General features: G+C 42.9%; 1 protein-coding gene across 1 annotated transcript; it reads left to right on the top strand.

Annotated features, from left to right (window-relative positions):
• The first annotated feature begins 471 nt into the window (after positions 1-471).
• On the top strand, positions 472-18,179 carry cntnap1 (contactin associated protein 1). The gene is made up of 24 exons (XM_077558435.1): positions 472-1,246; positions 5,496-5,597; positions 5,673-5,866; positions 6,886-7,039; positions 7,177-7,380; positions 7,453-7,637; positions 7,802-7,951; positions 8,035-8,296; positions 8,371-8,520; positions 8,597-8,771; positions 8,844-8,950; positions 9,033-9,155; positions 9,255-9,458; positions 9,528-9,684; positions 9,904-10,031; positions 10,107-10,280; positions 10,352-10,570; positions 10,643-10,882; positions 10,952-11,191; positions 11,276-11,403; positions 11,635-11,728; positions 11,814-12,044; positions 12,136-12,180; positions 13,225-18,179. The coding sequence occupies exons 1-24, from the start codon at positions 1,186-1,188 to the stop codon at positions 13,422-13,424; spliced, it is 3,927 nt and encodes a 1,308-aa protein (XP_077414561.1). The 5' UTR covers positions 472-1,185; the 3' UTR covers positions 13,425-18,179.
• The last annotated feature ends 209 nt before the right edge of the window (positions 18,180-18,388 follow it).

Here is an 18,388-nt window from a genome sequence, read left to right on the forward strand (position 1 = left end):
TTCATTTGATAGTAAGGACTGTTTCAAATCAGTTGGCCACGTAATGTTGTGTTTTTATTTATCTCTAATGATAAAGAGGAGTTTCTGCACAAAACCCAACTATTTATTTATACTATATTTGACATAGTGTGACTAACATAAGCGAGTATCTCATTTTTTTCCAACCATGAATCGTTTATCATCCAGTCTGAGAATGTGAAGGAGGGGTGTGTGTGTGTGTGTGTGTGGGGGGGGGGGGGGGGGGGGGTGTTAAGGGAGCTTACAAACAATCTGATTTGATTGAAAACAGGAGCAAATCCACACACACTGTGCATTCAATCTCACAGACACTCACGTCCCATAAACCCACTTCTTAATCCCAAAGCTGTTTTTATTTTTTTTCCCCTCCTATTTTGTTTTGCATCACCGTAAATCCCCCTATAAGTCTCCCCCTCCCTCCCGTCCTGCCTCGGTCCACAAAATCAGGCACAGCAGCTGGCATCATCATCATTATTATCCTAACCTGTTCTGGAACGTTGGCGGCCGGACATTGTACCTGGGCAAGGTCGCCGGTGACCAGCCTGCACGCAAGGATGCCCAGACCTCTTTCTGGGCCCATTTCCTAGACGCACTCACCAAACACGACATGATTTGACCGGCTTAAAAGCAGGAATTGTGCCAAACTGAGATATGAAATATCAGACAAGCGGTGGGAAGCATCTTTTGTGCCTGATGATGTAAGAGGCCTGATGGATTATTTTTAAAGGGATTTTGTTATTGTTGTTAAAAGTCTCTCAAGAAGAGTTTTTTTTTTTTTTTTTTTTGGTGAAGAAGCTATTTTGGAAAGGATTCAGCTATAGCCTACTCTCCAGCAACTATAGGGAAACTTCTTCTTCTTCTTTTTGCCTACAAACACCCGCTGTGCTCTTACAAAACGTGCTTTAGCATCACAACGTTGAACCATTCGCATTATTGAGGGGAACGAAGGAGGTGCGCGTTCTCGGACGGTCGCAGCCTCAGCACCAGCATCGCATGCGCGTGCCCGCACCGGTAGATGCTGCCCGGGAAGAAGAGGAGTTGGAGGAGTTAAAGTTGGCTTGGCGTGGGGGGGAAAGGCGAGGATGCGGTGAGAAGAGCACGCTGCGGGGATATTCTAGCGACTAATTAACATTTTCGATGCGGGGAAAAGGCGCCCTAAAGTGAAGGATGACTTGCAAAATAGTGACTTTATGCTTCCTGTATTTGGCTGTGCGACGCTGCTCGTCACGTAAGTCTTGCCATGCAGTAAATGTGTCTTCTTTTTGTTGTTTCATTTGCATTTCCCCCCCGTATTCTGTCCAAAAAGTTGCACGTATAAACGAAACGGTGAAGGACATTTTGCTTCTGCATTGGAATCCTTGAAGGGCACATTGTCATGAAGAAAGCATGGCTCCCTAGTATAAACATTTCAATGCATTATTTTCTTGCAAAACCATTTGGGATTGCAGTCGGTCGTTTCGTGCTGTTTGCGTGCACGCAGACCGCGAGGTGGAAACAGCGTCAGACGGTCCCGCAGAATTAAGGTGAGCACGAACGGGACTGTCTGCATTGCAGTGCTTTCACCCTGCACGCAAGTTTGTGCCCGGCGCAGCCTCAACTTGCACCACAAGGATAACGCTGCAGAGCCGATGCGGCTGTGCCGAACATATAGGGAATGTAAGCGTGTGTGTTGACACTGAAGCGAGATTGTAATAAGACGTTGAAATTGAGGCTTGAGAGATCACGGCTCAGCAACCCTGACGGGACCAGCCCACTGCAGCACTTTTTGGAGGGAGGCATTACCTGTCAATCAAATAGCCTACCCTGGGGAGAGGGTCAAGGATCCCCCTAGGAGCTGTTCATTGACAATTTAGTGGCTGAAGATGACTGTCGTTTTCTGCATTTACATATTCAAATTGATCAAATGTATATAAGTGTCAAAGTGAGGGTGGAATCAGGGAGGTTTATGCAGCATGCTTGCCATGACTCAGTAGTTTTGCAATGAGAGAGGTGAGGGTGCGCGACGAGGGATGGGCACCAGTCACGTGTTTGAGAATTGGAATATTAAAATAATCTTGCAGTCAGTGTTGTTTTGACTACATTTGCATGCCAATTTTAAATGTACAGTTGGTCCCTGCTTGCTTTGAATGAACCACCTTGCTTTATGAATCGATGTACTGTACTTGCATTGAGTGGAAGTTCTAACACTAAGTGGAAGTCCAGGATGGGCCACTGTATACGTGTGGAGATACGCTCGTTGAAAATTCAATGGTATTATGTGCTCTGCAGCACCAGCGGTTAAAAGAAAGTGCCTATAGAGTTAGTAGTGACACGAAAGGATCCCTACAGCATCTACTGTGACTGATAAAAGAGACAATATATAGTGCCAACTAGTGGCTAGCAAGTCTCCCCATAGTGACTACAAAGGCTAAACTGCCCTTTGTGATTAGTAGGCCTGCCTATATTGCCAATGTTAATCGATGACTGTCCATAGTGACATATTGCCTATACAAGAAGTAACAACAAATGTTGCAGATCATGCCCAAGTGATGAGAAGGGCCGCCTATCAAGCCAAAAGTGACTAAAAAGAGCCTATAGTGCTGAAAATAGTGACTAGAAGTGCTTCCGATAATGCTGTATATGACTAAAAAGACTGCCAATAGTGTCTATTGTGATTGCAATGGGTCTGGAGTGCCAATTGTGAACGTGGAGTGTTTTGGCAAATTTGCCTATAGTGACTATAGCACCCATAGTGGCAAGAAAGGCATCCTAAAGTACCCAGAAAGGGTGCCGATAGGATCAGTAGTGGTTTGAAGGCTACAAGCCTGCACATATGGCCGGCAGTGACTGGTGTCTATCATGACTGAGAAAAGCTGCCTGGCCTGGCTAAAGGGTCTTCTAAATGATATGCAATAATGAGAAAGACTGCATACAGTATAGTGCCAACTAAGAGTGACTAGAAAATATCCCCATAGTAGCTCAAATTTGTCTATAGTATCAAAAGTTTAAAAAAAAGTTGCCTACAGTACCTATAGTGTGTAGTAGGGGTGTGAATTGCCTAGAACCTGTCGATTTCATCCATATCACGATTTGATTTGATATCGATTATTACCGATACAAATATATAAATTGATTATTGCATTGTTTTTTACTCAAATTTAGAAAATACTAATGAGTAAACTTTACCATACACACTGTGAGGTTTGTATGAAAATGTGCTTATTTATCTAAAACTTCAGGCTTATAACTGTGATCCACTGTATTTAACAAACAATCTGTTGCTATCTGTTTCATGTTTGAACAGCATTGAAACAAAATATTAAGGATTAATGTTCCATTAATATAACTTTCTTCCATGCTTAACGTGTGAACCCTAACCCCATGTAAGACGTTTTGTTGAATATTGCCATAAAAAAATATATTTAAACATCGATTCGGCCACATATCGAATCGATTCGAGAATTGCAATATCACGATAAATTGCCGAATCGATTTTTTTTTAAAACACCCCTAGTGTGTAGTAAGACAGGTTAAAGTGCCTATTTAGGTTTTTAGGTTCATAATTGTCTACAGTTTTCAAATGACTGTGGCAAAGCACTACTTTTATATTGGACAGGCTACGGTCTGTGTAAATGAAGTTACTCCCCTCACTTCAACATAGCGCCTATTGTGATGGCAAAGGGGCCTATATTGACTGGTGTCTATAGTGACTTGGGAAAGCCGGCTATTGTAAATTGGCAGGCTGCCTGCAGTGTGCACAGTACTAGAAAAGCAATGTACAAAAGTACATATACTGTAGTGACTATAAGGCTGTCAACAGTACCAATTGTGACAACAGCATCACAGGTCAGTTAGACTGGGGAGAAGTTACCTCCCGCCCATCCTCCTCCCCCTCTTGCTCTCTGCATCGCACTGCTGCAGGAGAGATGTGTCAGCTCGGTGGGCCTGTCCCACACTCATACAAAAGACCGATGAGTCAGCACAAATAGAGCTGGCGCTCTAAATGTGGCCACACTGTTTCCATGCCACAGACGTTTGCTGATGAATTTGTAATAGGCGCAGGGGAAAGGGAGGATGATTTGGGGGACACCTCGCAGGCTCCACACAAGCTTCAAGTTTGTAACTTGACAACGCCCTACAGTGAAATGCAGAGCTTTTATAGAGTGCAGCAGAGGAAATAGTTGCTTCCCTTTTGGTACTTCTGAAGGTATTAAAGCCAATCGATACGTCTTCCATTAGAAGCAATGCCGATTTCCTCTTTGAGAATATTCTGGTACTGGCTTGGGTTGTGCACTAATACTGTATGAGCTCAGTCAGATGATGCAGGCACAGCAAGAAGGTCACATTAACCTTGCCCGCCACGACTCGACCACCCGGGGGTGTCCTTGAGGGGAAAAACACTGAACAATGCTCGGATCCTCCCTTTTTGCATTTGCGCAATGGCTTCTCAAGGTGTGGGACATTTATCCAATACTGTGACACAAGCGACACGAGGAAGAAGGATGGACGCTTTTAATAGCCAGAACAGCAACTCACCTTGACACAACGTGAAAAAGATTTTGACAGAAAGCGATCAGGCATTTAACTCTACAATAGTAAATCCAAACCCCAGCCATTTTTATATTTCCTGAAAAATGTGATTCACTGCATTCAAATTTGCCATTGGACCTGAGACAAGTTAGCTGTGAGACAAAAAAAAGTTCAATAGAGAAGAAAATCAATGTGTGACAACAACAGAATACAACATTACAACAAAATGCAGTACAACTGTCAGTGACGAATTGATGCGACAAGTAGCAACAAATAGGACAAGAGTACCGGCAGTGAGTCTGACATTGCTACAGCCTATGAGATGTGGCGAGTATCATATAGAACGGGGTTCAGGACAGGACAGGAGGAGTAATTAGACGAGAGGAGTAGCAAATGGGACAGGACAAGGTAGGACAGGACAGGGCAGCATAGGACAGAAGCAGTGACCGTGCTACACCGTGTCAGGAAGGGAGCAAATAGGACAGGACAGGATGTAACAGGGCAACGGGGGTTTTACCAGTACAGGATAGAAGCAACAAGCCAGGCAGTGCTACACCCTGTGAGTAGGGGACGGGTCGAGTCTAAATAAGACAGGACGGGATAGGACAGGACAGCAGCAGTGAAAACTTACATGCAAATGAAAGGATGTGATGTGAATTACTTGCCAAACACCGAGCAATTTAAATCCCATGGATTGAATGACTGATTCATCTAGTTATCAGAGGTGTCCACATTTTCTTGCAATATGTGGTTGTGTATGTGGTTGTGTATTACAATTTTTAGCTCACAAGCAAAAATAAATAAAAAAATTCCGAATAAAAATAAAATCCAAAACGTCTCCTCTTTTCGTGCGGCGCCAAAGTGACTTCCATTAATGTTAATGTTCTCATTTATAATGTTCTGGGAGCGATGTGTGCAACACACAAATTCCTTTTCCTTTTTCCCCCAATCCTAACTTTTTTTCATAGAAGAATGTGTGGACCCATTGGTGTCTGGCCTCTACGCCTCCTCCTTCCTGGCCTCCTCCAGATATAACTTTCTCTACTCTGCTGGTTTCGCCAAGTTGTATGGTAAGTTTGTGGCGTAGTGTTCCTAATGAATGACTATGAGATATGAATCTTAGTGAAGTATTAATATCCTCGTAGGCAGCAGCGGCTGGTCACCCTCGCCCAGGGATCGGCAGCCATGGCTGCAGGTGGACCTGGGCAGAAAATACCGCCTAAGAGCCATTGCCACCCAAGGCACCTTCAACTCGTATGACTGGGTCACTAAGTACACCCTCCTCTACGGGGACAGGCCGGACTCATGGACACCATATATCATGAAAGGAGGCAACTCGGTGGGTGCCACAGAAGGGGGGCGTTAAATCCCTGGTTGCTGACTGGGTGGACAAGATTAGACGTTTTTACTGGGTCATTGTGTAAATGTATTGTAAGTCATACTCAAGCATCCATTTCACGCTAATCACCTAGGTCTGGGCCCTTCCAAGCAGGGATCCCTGTCCAAAGGAACACCTCATCTAGTTCAATCAGGGTTGAAACCAAGGCATACCAAGGCCTCAGCCCTCCATTGTGGTCTACGGCAAGAACTTTATCTTTGACACTTAATGCCCACAAGGCATTCATAATGAATGCCCAAGCTAAATTGGTACCTTTTGATATGAAGGACCTGTGACCTTTGGCACTGACCCAACATAATCATTTTTTTTAAAGTGACAGTTTGGTCTCTGGCTTGATCTTCTTGTTAACTCGACAGTATAGGATAGTGGCTGCATTACCGCAGACGCATGGCTGACCACTTCATTCATCTCAGCATCTAGACCAGGCTTCCGCAGTCCTCGTCCTCGAGAGCCGAGGTCCTGTATGTTTCAGATGTTTCCGTCCTCCAACACAGCTGATTCATATAATCAGCTCACCAGCAAGTTCTGCAGAAGCCTGATGACGATCCTGATCTATAGAATCAGCTGTGTTGGAGGACGGAAACATCGAAAGCCTGCAGGACTCCGGCAAGCCTGATCCAGACTATCATTACCTCAAGTGTGAGGCTTCCAACAAGATCTCAAGGAAATGATCCCCTTTTAGTCAGCTAATTCAAATAAAAGCTGAACATCATGCAGAAATGAGCAAGAGTGGATATAGTTCCAAGGCACTTGCACAAAACTGCCTACAATTCACTGTATACTCATTACAACCAATTCTGCAGTCAGGGAGTGTTTTACTGTGTTTCTTGTCATTTTCACTGGATTAAAAGCAAGCGCATTATCTCTAAGACTGACAAATCTCATCTCATCGCCACTTTGTCACACCAGTGTCTTAATAAGACTGTGACTCAATAACACTCCCCCTTGTCTGTTTGCAGACTTTGCCTGGGAACTGGAATTACTATCAGGTGAAGCGGAATGTCTTCCATTACGCCTTTACAGCTAAACACATTCGCCTGCTTCCTCTAGCATGGAACACAGAGAACGGAGGGAAGATTGGTGTGAGGCTAGAGCTGTTTGGATGCCATTATGGTAAAAGATAAATTCTGCGTCGTAACTGTTGTGTTTGTTCTCATGGGAAATTGGTGGGATTTTGTGCAAAAATAACTTTATATGTGTAGAAAACAGATACTCTAAGTCTTTGGTCAAAATGTGCCCCATTCCCCTAGATTCCTATGTGCTGCAGTACAACGGGGACGACTCGGTGGTTTATATGTACCCCGGGAAAAGGGCCCGCACGCTAAATGACCACATTTCCATAAACTTCAAAACTCTGGAGCAGGATGGTGTGCTTTTACACAGTGATGGAGTTCAGGGAGACCTCTTCACCCTTGAGCTTAAGAGGGGTCGACTTTACCTACACATCAGCCTGGGTACAGACTGATTTGAGATCACAGCCATGTCGTCAGTCCTCAGCTAATTTCCCCTTTATTGATTTGTTTCAGGAAGTAGCGTTATACACAAAACAGACGGTCGAACCACTCTGGTAGCTGGCAGCCTTCTCGACAACCTACACTGGCATTATGTCACCATCAAGCGCTCAGGACGCCAGGTGAACTTCACAGTAGACAGCCAGACGGTGACGGCCATCTGTAATGGAGAATTTAGCTACCTGGATCTGGACAACAAGGTAAGACAGCATCTTTGGTTAGTAAGCATCTTAACCCCTAGGCGGTATTGTGACCCGCTTTGGGCTTTTTGTTGGTTCTGACCAAGCCATTTCAAAATAAAATACTGCCCACAGGTTAAGACACCTGGAGCAAATTGTTTTAGTTCTTTGCATTTGTCTTTTAGTTGTATGTTGGTGGTGTAATCGAGCCTAAAATGCCTCACCTCCCCACCACCCCGAATTTCCGTGGCTGCCTGGAGAATGTCTTCATTAACGACGTCAACATCATCTATAAGGCTAAGCAGGAAGAAGCGGACATTCTCATACCAAGAAAAGTACAGAATTCTGTCCAGACTATCTACTCACTGTGGAATAGCATAGTAGATTGATTTGGAGATATATATTTTTTCCCTCACAGAAAAAGTTGCATTTTGGTTGCCGGGACATTCTTCTCAAACCAATGACCTTTGCCGGACCTAACAACTACCTACAAGTGCCGGGCTACTTCAGAAGGCCACGCATGTTTGTAAAGTTCAAGTTCCGTTCGTGGGACTACACGGGTCTGCTCATGTTCACACGCTTCGCTGACGACCTTGGCGCCCTGGAGCTCGGCCTTAGCGAGGGACAGATCAACGTCACCATCTTTCAGCCTGGCAAGAAGAAACTGCAGTTTGCCGCAGGTGGACTTATCGCAATCAACGGAAAAACCGGTGGTGAGAATCCATGATCTGACAGACTTTTGTCCTGTGTCTAGGTTACAGGCTCAATGATGGTTACTGGCATTCAGTTGATTTGGCTGCCAGAGATAACCTCCTCACTCTCACAATTGATGAAGAGGAGGGTTCCCCATTGAAGATCACCAACCCCTTCACAATACGTACCGGGGACCGCTACTTCTTTGGAGGTGAACTAATAACCAAGATCGACTCACAAACAAAATCTAAACTCTATTATTCATCTATTGGTTTTCTTTTACTCAGGCTGTCCAAAAACCAACAACACCATCAGGAAGTGTGAGACCAAGCTAAACCGCTTTCACGGTTGCATGCAGCATATCTTCATAGACAATGAACAGCTCGACATAGACATTATCTTGCAGCGACAGTGGGGGCGCTACGCTGAACTCTTGTTGGGAACATGTGGTATCACTGACAGGTGGGGAGCATCCCTTAATAGTCATGTTGCCCCTAATGTATAGTGCATGGAAAAATACATTGTGTTTTACAGATGTACTCCCAATCCATGTGAACATGAAGGCAGATGCATACAGTCGTGGGATGACTTCATTTGTTTATGTGAAAACACCGGTTATAAAGGGGAAGTGTGTCACATGTGTAAGTATTGACCTCTCTAATTTGATCCCGTTTTTGAAGACAAAGCCATTTAGAATGATATGAATTATTTCAACCCTCACAGCTGTGTATAAAGAGTCATGCGAGGCCTACAGACTCAGTGGAAAGTACTGGTCCGGAAACTACACTATTGATCCGGATCTGAGTGGACCACTAAAGCCATTCGAAGTATACTGTAAAATGAAGTGTAAGCAAGACTGCAAGATTTACATCACGTTTCAGCCTTGTCAAATCAACATGTTCACTATGATCTTTCTCTTCCTTGTGACGTTTGGAACCCATCCAGCATACAAAGCTTGGACTGTGATTTTGCACGACCGCGTGGATGGTACCAAGGTGACAGGGAGTTCAATTGACAAGCCGTACATTGGTAACGTCAACTACTGGAACGCATCCTGGGATGAAGTCACCGCCCTGGCCAACACCTCTTTGTACTGTGAGCAGTGGGTCGACTATTCATGCTACAAGTCCCGCTTCCTCAACACGCCTAGTGAGTCTGCCTAATAAACTGTGGGAATCAAAAGTGAGGATTAGTGTGCTGACACTCTCTCTGGTTCAGATGGAAGACCTTTTGGTTACTGGATTGGTCGCAATAATGAGAGTCACTATTACTGGGGAGGAACGTTCAGAGAGGTCCAAAAGTGTGGCTGCGCCATCAACCAGACCTGCGTTGACCCCAAGTATCAATGCAACTGTGATGCAGACTATAGACAATGGTGAGCAAAGGGCATAATGTTTCTGCGGTGTGTAACACTGACGTGAACACTTCCTACACCCTTTTGAACATGTAAACTCTTTTCTTTTCTTGTTTTTTCTTTTTTACTTCAATTTATATTTTATACTTGTAACGTGTTTTATGTTTTTCTATGTTTATATATTCAATAAACCAACCCACCAAAAAAAAAGGTATCAACATGGTCATTGTTAACCTTCAGGTACTCCGATAAGGGCTACTTGGACTTTAGGGACCATCTTCCTGTCAGGAGGGTGGTGATTGGCGACACCAACAGGACTGGCTCAGAAGCACAGTTCACAGTAGGACCTCTCCGCTGCCATGGCGATAGTGAGCTCCACGCTTATGGTTTACTTTTTGAAATATTTGAGTTTGTTTGTCTCACTAACATTTCACTTTTTGCAGGAAACATCTGGAACACTATATCCTTCACCAAACCTGCCAACATAACTTTCCCCACCTTCAAACCAGGCTCCAGCGCTGACATCTCGTTCCACTTCAAAACATATAGATATGACTCAGTCTTCTTGGAGAACTCAGACGACCACCTCAAAAACTTTATCCGAATAGAGCTCAACAGTGAGTTCAAACAGCAGTGACCTATTCTCCTTATTGGATTGGTTTTGTGACCCTTTCTTTCAAATTTCCAGCAACCCATAATCTTGTATTCGTCTTCATGGTGGGAGATGGCATCCAGAATATAACACTACGTTCCCCTGTGCCACTCAATGATAATGAGTGGCACTTTGTCCAGGCTGAGATTAATGTGAAATTGGCTCGGATAAAGGTTGACTACCAGCCTTGGACTGTCAAACGTTTCCCCAGTCAGACGTTTGTTACCATGAACTTTACAAATCCTCTTGTTGTAGGTAGGTGACTAAAAAATGACTGATCCCTTAAAGATCCCAGAAGGAAGTTGCATAATCATTGTCTTACATCAGGTTCACGTAACCGTACCCAAAAACCCTTCCTGGGTTGTCTCAGAGGGTTACGACTGAATGGGGTTCCTCTGGATTTGGAAGGGAAAGTCGATGAAGAAAAAGGTATCAGGAGGAACTGTACGGGCCAGTGTCTCAATGCCACCATACCTTGCCGTAACAGTGGCCAGTGCATTGAGAGCTATGCTTCCTACACCTGTGACTGCAACAACACTGCGTTTGATGGGTTTTACTGCCATAAAGGTGAGTTATTGGGACAATGATCTGAAACGGCATTAAGCTGATTCGCTTCTTACGTTGTTCTCGTTTAAGACATTGGTGCCTACTTTGAGCTTGGCTCCTGGCTGAAGTACACCGTACGGAAGAAGCCAATATCCGACGAAGCAGCTTGGGCCAACTGGATCGACCCGCATTATGACAATTTCAGCTTGGGCTATAACGATACGGCGGATGACATAGAGTTTAGCTTCAGCACCATCTACAAACCGGCCGTGCTGCTCTATATAAGCTCCTTTGTCCACGACTACATTGCCGTCGTACTCAAAAGCGACGGTAGGGGCCGCATGCGACAAGGCCGTTCATCGCGTAATGTACATCAATGTACGCCAATGCCATCTACTGACTTTCTCTACACAGGCAGCGTGGATCTGAGGTATAAACTGGGACTCATCACACACAAGTATGAGCTGACCCGCCGTAACCTTGCAGACGGATACCCACATTATATCAACATCACCAGACACAACAGGACCATCAAAACACAGGTCAATGCTTTCGGTCCTCCCACCCTACAAACATCTGAATAAAACAGTGCAACTTTGGATCTATTTAAAATTATATCATTCCCAAGACCCTGAAAGATTCGAAATGATACTTCTATTCTTCGACAACTGAGTTTAATGTCAAGAACTACTTCTTCGGCTGAAATACAGATCTACAATTGTAGCTTGGTTGTCTCAAATCCAGATAAAATGTATAAATATCTGTCTCTACAGGTGGATTTTATGGAGCCCATTGTTGAAAAGATAACTTTAGTGGAGGATGCAAGATTTGACTCTCCAAAGTCCATGTTCTTGGGCAAAGTGATTGGTACATATCTAATTTCCATGCAAAGAACATACAGGTTCTGTTCTTATTTTAAAATACTGTATTTTGACCATGCTGTGTGTATCAGAGGTTGGCGACATCGACTACGAAATACAGAAGCATAATACTCCAGGCTTCATTGGCTGCATTTCTGGGGTGAGATACAACGTCTACGCCCCTCTAAAGGCTCTTTTCCGGCCGAATGAAACGGACCCGCCGGTGACAACGAAAGGTGACATCTCTGAGTCCAACTGCGGCGCCTTCCCTCCAGTTCTGGGTTATGTCCCATGGGAAGTAGATCCCTGGTTTACCACTATAGGTATGGTAATATCAGTTCACACCCAAATACAGGAGTAAACTGTAAAAAATACACTATATTTCAGTTCTTATTGTGCATATCTGCCTTTCAGATTATATATACATCCATGATGACCTTGGTCTTTTCTGGATAATAGGTGAGTCCTTCATGCTATTAGGATTTTGATCTCCTATACTTGATCTAAAAAAAAAATCAATTAAATAAAACTTAAAATTGGGCCAAAAAGGGCAGCTCCTTCAATTTATTGCAAATTTATGTATTTTTGTCAAAGGGATAAAAGATTAATGAAACAGTGACTGGCCAAAAATGGTTGTTAAGTAACAGTTTTTCATATTCTATAAATTCATAATGGATCTTAATCAAAACGTCACATTTTATTCTCCGATGCAATACTGTATGCTTATATCTTTCTCATTACTGAACCTTAGTGTCAGCTTCTTTCACTTTAGAAACTCAGTGCCTGTCATCATTGTATTACCAATGTGGAGACAGACTGTGCCAACTCCCCCAGTCGATCCATGTCTGAGACCTTTACCGGATCAGTTCAGTTTAGTCTGCTCTGGGCATAGTTTACGGCTCATCATCTTACTGCTATTCATTGATAGACACTGCAGATTAATGCATCACCAGTGACCGACCACTGCTCAGATTGAGAGGTATTATACTAATGCATAACGTCATCGTCAAAGATTAGAGCAGGCATCCCAACAAAGGCTATCCGATGCCTGGAATACAAGAGGACATGATCGTGGAATTAGCGAATTGACTATTCCTATTTTTCTTTCTTTCTTTCTTTCTTTCTTAATGAATAATTTACTGATTAGATTTAAATTAAACTAAGATAAGCAGTTCAGATGATGGATGGATGGATGGATGGATAAAAAAAGTCAAAAGGGGAATATGGCCACTGGGGGTCACAAATTCAATCGAAAGAACAAAGTACAGACAAACAGAAAGGACATCAAATGTAATCACATTATTGTGCAGGGTATTCAATATAAGACAAGAGGAAGCCAACGAGAGAGCATATGCCAGTGTTACCATTAAATTCACAGTGAATACATTTTGGCTGATCAAAAGCGCTGATATATCGAAAAGTATGCACTATTGCCCCTCACAAGAGTATCTGTCTGTCGAATGGTGCTTATCTCCTTCTATTACCGCTATTTCTATCCCACAGTCATCGTCATCCTGGCGCTGCTTCTACTACTGGCGGGCTTGTATAGCATCTACGTGTATGCGTACCAGCAGAAGGGCACCTACCGCACCAACGAACCCAAACACCTGGAGTCACCCAGCAGCTCCCGTCCCCTCACTGAGACCTTGAGACGGGAAAAAAAGATGCTGCCCGAAATTGACGAGGAGTTCAGGAGCGGCTAAGCTAATAAACCACACGTGGGACCAATGGGACAGTGACTTTGGGAAGGACTTTCATACATTACATGTCTTTGCGTTGAGTCTTTTTATTATATTGGCAGTCCCTGTGAGGGTATGACTTGTGGGTTTGGCTACCATCAAAGTTGATTAACGGGCCAAGAAACTGCAAAGTCAAAGGTATCAACATAAGAATGCTAGTTAATGCGTGCTAATTAGTAGGGATGGCCATGATCTGAACAGTGGACTAGTGATAGTGTAGCCCGTCAATTATACAACCCCCCCCCCCCCCACACACACATTTTTAAGTATTGTAATCCATGTCATCCAATCAATCATTTAAATGCACAGCACTCGTTGTTGGGTTTTTCGAATGGATATTTTCGGACCCTGCATCCTAACAAGCCCTGACCTTGATAAATTGAGTTGTGGTCAGATTTGTTTTCATCAGGCATGCATTCACACTCTCTCACTGTTCATTACCTGCATAGCTTGGATGTTGTTGGGTCATTCTGTGAGGTCTAGGACTAAAATGCTTGTTGCTGTCATAGGAATCCTCTCTGGTGTACTGGTTGAAGACCAAAAGCAAGAGATTCAATTAGTTTTGGGATACTATCCCCTTCCCTGAATCTGTGGGTGGACAGGTTGATTTACCTTAGCAGTGAGATCCACTCTTGTGGCGAGTGCCTATGAAGTCACCAGATCTAGAGAGTAATAGAGATAATAGAGACCATGGAGCAGAGTATTTGGCATTACAGATATATACAGCCAGCCATTAGAGTCCTGGTGTTCCTAGTCTTGCTTTATAAACATTAAGAAATGACCTCAGACATCCTGGACTAGTGGACTCCCTTGGTATCGTGAGGAAAATATTATACCGATGTGATGGCTCTGCATCAAACCATTGCTTTCTCAAGTAAGAAACCTTCATGGCCATGGCATACCTTCCAGGAAATGATCTAACTCCATCGCGGCTCATTGGGTGCCCATGGAGCACCTGGATGAGGCAGAAATTACAGAGGGGCTGGATCTGATTGTGTGGTACTCACAGATGGGATTATCTGGCAATCAACTGCAAACTGACCTGACATGATCATTTAAAAAATTGTCAGAAACAAGAGTACTATGGCACGTAATAAATCTCCCCACGTACAGTAGCAGCAAGCCACCGTGACCTCACTATTGTAGTTGCCTGCCTAAAGGAGCTGCAGACACTCTTGGTTTGATTCCCCGCCTGTTCCCCCATAGCTAGTCTCGGGCAATCCCAAAATGGATACAAAACGGTTGGGTTGCATCTTGAAGAGCAACGGTGTAAAAAGTATGCCAAACAAATCACACGAGTAATCGACAGTGGCAAACTGAAAGTCTCAACAACAACAACAACAACAACACAAAAGTACAAAATGTTTTTTCATCCAGGTCATGCAATTCAGAACAGATTCTCTTGCAATGATGACCTGGCTGCAATCAAAATTTCCTGAGTCTCTTAGAGTGGAAAATAAATCCAGGCCCAATAGGAAAAAGAGGCTGGAATCTAAGCTGGTCTCTATTATGATATAATACATCATATCATATAACATATGATCAATTGGCCATCCCAACTAGTTACCATACAGGCCTCCCAGAGGGAAAAAAAGTATCACATTATGTTAAACCCACAAGAAATTGAGGACTGAGGACAAAAACAACCACCGGCTTAGGTGTTCCAATTCTTTCATTTCTTCTTTTGTCATGTTTTTTTTTAAACCCCAGTTTAGTTGGGATGCAATGCCTGGTGCTGTACAAAGTTGTATTTTGCGAAGTTCAAGCCCCTCCACATGCAAGTCTCACACTGTCCTGCAGGGTGAAATACTGAAGTGCCTCATCTGAGCAAGCTTGACCCCCCTCAAGTAACCACAAAAGCTTCATCAGAAGGCATTTGGACCCAGGAAAAATCAATCAGAATTGTACTATTTTCTGAGCCCATTTGAGGTTGCCGATATCCTACCGTATATGGACCATGTAAAATCTGCACCTTTAGCCGACAATCTGGTGACATCCTAGCTCACAATGTGTCCATGCAAACCAAAAATTCCGGCTTGTTTTTGAAAAAAAAAAGCCAAACTAAATAAGATCTGTTGGAAGAGCATGAACATAACGATTGCAAGCGGGGCTTAGGTTTGTGTATTGTGTATTCTAAGCCTAAAAGCTCGAGTAAAGGCAGTGCATTATGTATAAAGAATGTCACATGTATACGTGGTTCAGGAAGACCATACTGCATTAATAGTAGATCGCAGCTTTGCCGATTGCAGTACCATATCTACCTGTTATTCAGCACAGGGCTTCAGACTGTCATGATACTGATTGATAATGAGGTGTCCACCATACGAGCTCTACTTGCATCCGTTTTGCTTGTTACATTTTGTCTAGCTATTAAGGGGGGGGTGGGGGGGGGGACAATCTGGTGGCGACGCTTACCGGTACATACAAACATACACACGCTCTAACAATGGTCCTTTCACACCAGTAGTTCGAGTTAAAAATCAGTTGATGTGTTTGTAAAATTGGTCCATTTCAAAAATAAACTGCTACCTTCTCGAATTGATGTCCTGCTGCACTTCATTTGGGCCATAACTTGGGAAAATCTATCCGCTGAATTGAACTGTACCATAATTCATTTGGAACTTAATTTGCAAATGAGAGGCACCAAGGGGGGAAACAAACGATTACTGGTGTGAAAGCCCATAGACTACATGTATAGAGGACCATGATGGTGTAAAAATGCTGATGTTTTACTTCCATTTCAAACACATTTGCTGATAGATTTATGCATCATGTTGTAGATTAATAGCTGAAAGCCGACTCACTCTTTGCTAGTAGCTAACTGTATATGTGAACTAATGCATATAGCCTAGCATGAACACATGACAATGAGCTTCTTTACGCCACTGATGCTAGTTAAACCCGCAGACGCACAACAGTGAGGCGTGTGAAGCAACGTTTTGAATGTCACACTAATGTGCTGCTTGCTCAGGACAAAGAAAGTACCATTGCTTGCAGCTTTTAGCTGTAATAAGCCTCCAAAGTGTACATTTGTTGGTTTGATTGTACAGTGACAAGATACTGATAATGTATGCAAATGTACAGATGGCAAAATAGGCTTTATTTTTTAAGAGTACGCTGTAAACGTGAATGTAAATGACAGCATTGCCTGAATACAGGAGTGTGTATGTTAGCATAAGTGTCAGTGCGCAGCTAGCATAGCAGTATAATTTCACTCACCATACGTGGTCCCCCAAAGTGTGTTTGCATGTGCCTGAGTACGTGCGTTTTCACTGTTTGCCCACCTAGAGACAATAAACAAGCAGACGTGCACAGATGCCAACAACTCACTACTGTAGTACACCAGTAACAGTAAAGTACAAGTGGTGCCTTGAGATGTGACTTGTAAATTTGAACACTTGCTTTTTAAATAATCTTTCCCCATTGAAATGAATGGAAATCCGATCAAGTCTTTGTCCACAAAACAAAACCACTTTTTTTTGTAGCCTATGTATTATTTTTTTTTAAATGAGAAAGTAGCACTGCACTCTATAAAATATATAGAAATACAATCATTAGACAGTATGTAAAGAACAGTTTGGCCACTGGAGGCAGTATAATACTGTCTTGAAGACACAAACGAAGAAGACTTTCACAACTATTGTAAGTGATTCAGACGGTACACTATTGTTTTTCGCAGAAGAAAGATAAAGAAAATATGACCTGTGACTATTATATTTTCCGTCTACTTGTAGTGCGGGACTGTTTGTGTTCGAAAATCCGTTTCTGAAAGGGCCATAATACCACAACTACTATTACTATCCATTGGCCCGTCTTTTCCCTGTTGCATTATGTGTTAGCAAAGTTGATTTGTTTTGTTTCGTTTGACAGTTAACTTCCACTGGCATGGCATAAAAAGCTTGAAATGAAGCGTCTTCTTTGAAGAATATGCTAAACTGCTTCTTGTTGTTGTAAAGTGAGTTGAATTCACTGTAGGCCTACAGACAGTACTTGTAGCTTGAATTTTTTGCTCACAATTCAAAGCAAAACATCAGCTGCATCTCAAGGCACCACTGTATTCAATAGACAACATCCTGGTGAGTGAGCATCAGTGGATGCATTGAATAGTATGTAGAGCATTAAATGTCCACTAGATGGTGATAGATTTTTGTTTTGTTTCAAAAGTGCAGTTGTCCTGTCACTAGCCATTTCATTGGGGACACCGCAATGTGATCAACGTCAGGAGCAATACTCGATTTTGATTGAGTAACAACTCCTAGTACAACTTAAATTGACAATTCCGAACATCCAAGCATCTCTGATACTTCCTCCAATGCAACGCAACACAAATACTTCCTTTAGACAGTGAAAACAAACGGCGTATTGTATTGCTGTTGCCTGTGACTATAATTCAAACCAGGCATATTGTTATAGGAGTCAAACAACATTTTATCACATTTTCAAGTCAAAAATAATCCTCACAAATCAAATTAAAACGATCCAAAGTCCAATGCTTTTCAATGAGCGGAGAGCTTCCTTTCTCGGAGTTGATTGCCATTTTGACTTGTGACGTAAGCTCGGAATTGTCAATAACAAACACATTGTCAAAAGAAAAGTCAAGTTCCTTGTATTGACTATATTGTCACTCGCATTTTTTGGGGTGATATTGTCACTGTAAATGCCATTCTTGTAAAAATCAAAGTAAAGCCAAACTCACCTCAATAAAAAGTCTGAAAGATCCCATTGAGTGATGTGGTAGTAATACAAATCTAAACCTTCAGGTACTTTACAAAAATGTCATGGCACACAACCAAACAGAAATGTCACAAAAAGTATGAGTATGGAAATCATAAGGGTTTTCTCTTGATGTGGCCTTTTGAACTGATAAGAAAGCTGATATACTCACAGGGAGACATGACATACACTTTTTAAATTGTGCTTTCTGCCAT

This window comes from Vanacampus margaritifer, chromosome 2, assembly GCF_051991255.1.
Source record: "Vanacampus margaritifer isolate UIUO_Vmar chromosome 2, RoL_Vmar_1.0, whole genome shotgun sequence".
NCBI classification, from domain to species: domain Eukaryota; kingdom Metazoa; phylum Chordata; class Actinopteri; order Syngnathiformes; family Syngnathidae; genus Vanacampus; species Vanacampus margaritifer.